This window comes from Telopea speciosissima, chromosome 10 (assembly GCF_018873765.1).
Source record: "Telopea speciosissima isolate NSW1024214 ecotype Mountain lineage chromosome 10, Tspe_v1, whole genome shotgun sequence".
Lineage (NCBI taxonomy): Eukaryota > Viridiplantae > Streptophyta > Magnoliopsida > Proteales > Proteaceae > Telopea > Telopea speciosissima.
Genome location: NC_057925.1, coordinates 13,708,226 through 13,710,920, shown reverse-complemented (window position 1 = coordinate 13,710,920; position 2,695 = coordinate 13,708,226). Strand labels below are relative to the sequence as shown.

At 38.4% G+C, this 2,695-nt stretch overlaps 1 protein-coding gene across 1 annotated transcript; it reads left to right on the top strand.

The window, feature by feature from the left end:
• The first annotated feature begins 273 nt into the window (after positions 1-273).
• On the top strand, positions 274-1,381 carry LOC122641784. Its single transcript, XM_043835085.1, has 2 exons — positions 274-935; positions 1,181-1,381. Exons 1-2 carry the CDS (start codon positions 344-346, stop codon positions 1,285-1,287), a joined length of 699 nt encoding a protein of 232 aa, XP_043691020.1. The 5' UTR covers positions 274-343; the 3' UTR covers positions 1,288-1,381.
• The last annotated feature ends 1,314 nt before the right edge of the window (positions 1,382-2,695 follow it).

The following is a 2,695-nucleotide window of genomic DNA, read 5'->3' as shown; positions in this document are numbered from 1 at the left end:
GTTGTTTGTTCTGTTCCTTCCATGGGGGTGTTGGTCTATTCTGTTCCTCCTCGTTTCTGTCGCTGTGGTTGCTCGATTGCATTTGAATATTGATAATTGATTTTTACAAACTGGGGCTGGATTAAGTGCACCTACTAGTTCTCATTCTGAATGAGAAATTGTTGATTTGAAAGCTTTTCTGCAAGTAATTTAGATTTTACAATATGGTTTGATGGATTTTGTATCAAAATATATGTCTCTTATCCTGATGAAATATTGTAATTTCACTGGCAGATCCACAGAATCAATGATTCCAAGGAGGAGTTTAAGTTCAGTGTGTGGTGATTATTTTTGTTGATGCACCATGAACTTTGGGTTCAGTAATAATCTGCCTCAGTTTGTGGTCCGATCAGGTGTGAACTTGGGAGCCAAACCCAAGTCCACAGATTCTACAATGGAACAAACCAAACACCAGCTTATTTTTGATATCAAGTCATGGGGATTGTCCATTCTTTCCATAGTTCCTTGGGCTATCAGTGTAAGGGATAAGATGCTTATGCCACCTTCTGTGAACAGAGAATTGCAAAAACAAACCCAGGCCAGTGGAGTTGTAGAGTCTGGTGCTAATTCCCGCTTTCTGTTTAGACCATATGTTGCCAAGGTCCCCTGGCATGGAGGGGCAAGAGCTTTCCTTTCTCAGTTGTTCCCACGATATGGGCATTACTGTGGTCCAAATTGGTCAAGTGGGAAAGATAATGGATCTCTTCTCTGGGATAGACGCCCAATTGACTGGTTGGATTTTTGTTGCTATTGCCATGACATGGGATATGACACCCATGATCAGTCTGAACTTCTGAAGGCAGACCTAGCTTTTCTTGAATGCTTGGAAAGACCTCAGATGAGTTCAAAAGGAAATGCCCATGTTGCTCATCTTTACAAAACAATGTCCATTACAGGTACTGAGAATAATTATAAAATTGTTTTTGATGCAACTTATTGCCCTTAATGGGTAGAATAAAAGAGTTATGTGTGCTACCTCCATCATTTTTATTTCTTCTTCTGTCCGTGTGTTTGTTGCATGAGAATATGAATCAGGATGATTCTTCATCGTGAGGGTTTGGTTTTTCTTTTTATGTTTGCTGTTGTTGTTGATTATTATTTTTATGTGTTGTAAAGGGCTTATTCTTACTTCCATTTCCAGGTCTCAAGAATATACTAATACCGTACAGAAAACACCTTGTGGGACTACAGTCACAGCAACCATTGATTGCATTTGGATGGCTGGGAAATTTGATTGGGAAAAGGTAGATCATTCTGAAAATCTTGACTTCCTGCAGATCATGACTAGTGCTGAATAATTGAGAAGTGCATCTGGTGTTCTGGTACTTCAGCTCTCAAAAGACTATTATATTGCATTATTCCTTTTCTCATTTGGATCATTATTGCTTCTAGTGAGATGGGTTTTTTTATTCTTATCTAGCTTTGAATGGATGGACATAATGTAAAATAGTTGTAATCTTTTGACTCTTGGAGTTGTTTCTTTTAGGCAGGAATTTGTACATATGAAATAGAAAAGGGAATTGTTATCAACATGAATTAGTGTTTTCCCCCTTTACAATGTTCATGGCTTTACATATCATCAAGCTTTCTTGTTACCTTTAAACATTCCACTAGTGTCTGACCAGAATTATATTTAGGGTACATTTGGATAGGGTGATTTGGATCTGATGTGGAGGGATTAATCCTGCTCAAATTCAAATTAACTGTTTGGATTATCAAGGATCTGTCTGATTTGAACTTCAGTGATTTAGATTGAGACCAGACACCAAATTGGGCTCCATCTATATTGTTTCGAATCAGATCAGAATCGACCAAAACCCTAGAGTATAAAAAGAAGGGTGTACCTAGTGCACGAGGCTCCCACTACTGTGGGCTCTGGGGAGGGTCATAATGTACGCAGCCTTATCCTTGCTTTCACGGAGAGGCTGTCTACAAGAAAACAGATTCAAAATATCATCACAGATATTCGATTTTTGGATTTTTTAACTGAAAAATTTTGTAGATTTAGCTACAAGAGGTACATAAGAGGTGAGTTTCATTGATTTTCTATTATTCTACTAGAATTGAGAATCTGATACTTTCTAGTTATCCCTCCCCCGGCCCCATTTGCCATCGGTCTGCCTACCTCTCCTCACTCATATCAATGCACTTTTACTCCTTTGTTGGTATCAAATCTTCTTATGTGATGAGTCATTGATCAGATACAGTGCTCTAATAAATCATCATGTATAAGGTTAGATGATGACATAGAAAACCTATCAACTTAGTCTGACCACTAACCAACCGCCATGTATGAGATAAAACCCTGCATACCAGAATGTACACATTGTTACGAAACCAGATTCCTGCAATCAAACCAAAGCAAAGAGGAGAGCCAAAACCGTGGGAAGCTGCCTATGTCTAGAACTTAGTTTTACCGCAGACCCCTCTCCCTTATATATATATATATATTTAAGTGATAAAGTACAAGAGGACAGAAATACCCCTGTACCATGCGCAGCCTTACAAATAGAAGAATAAATTAAAAATACCTAGAAAGACCAAACTACCCCTAGAATGTCAACAGTCCCCCTTAACCTGGAGCATATACATCACCAATGCTCAGCTTGTTACAACAAATATGAAAACTAAGAGCAAAGAGGACTTAGGAAACATG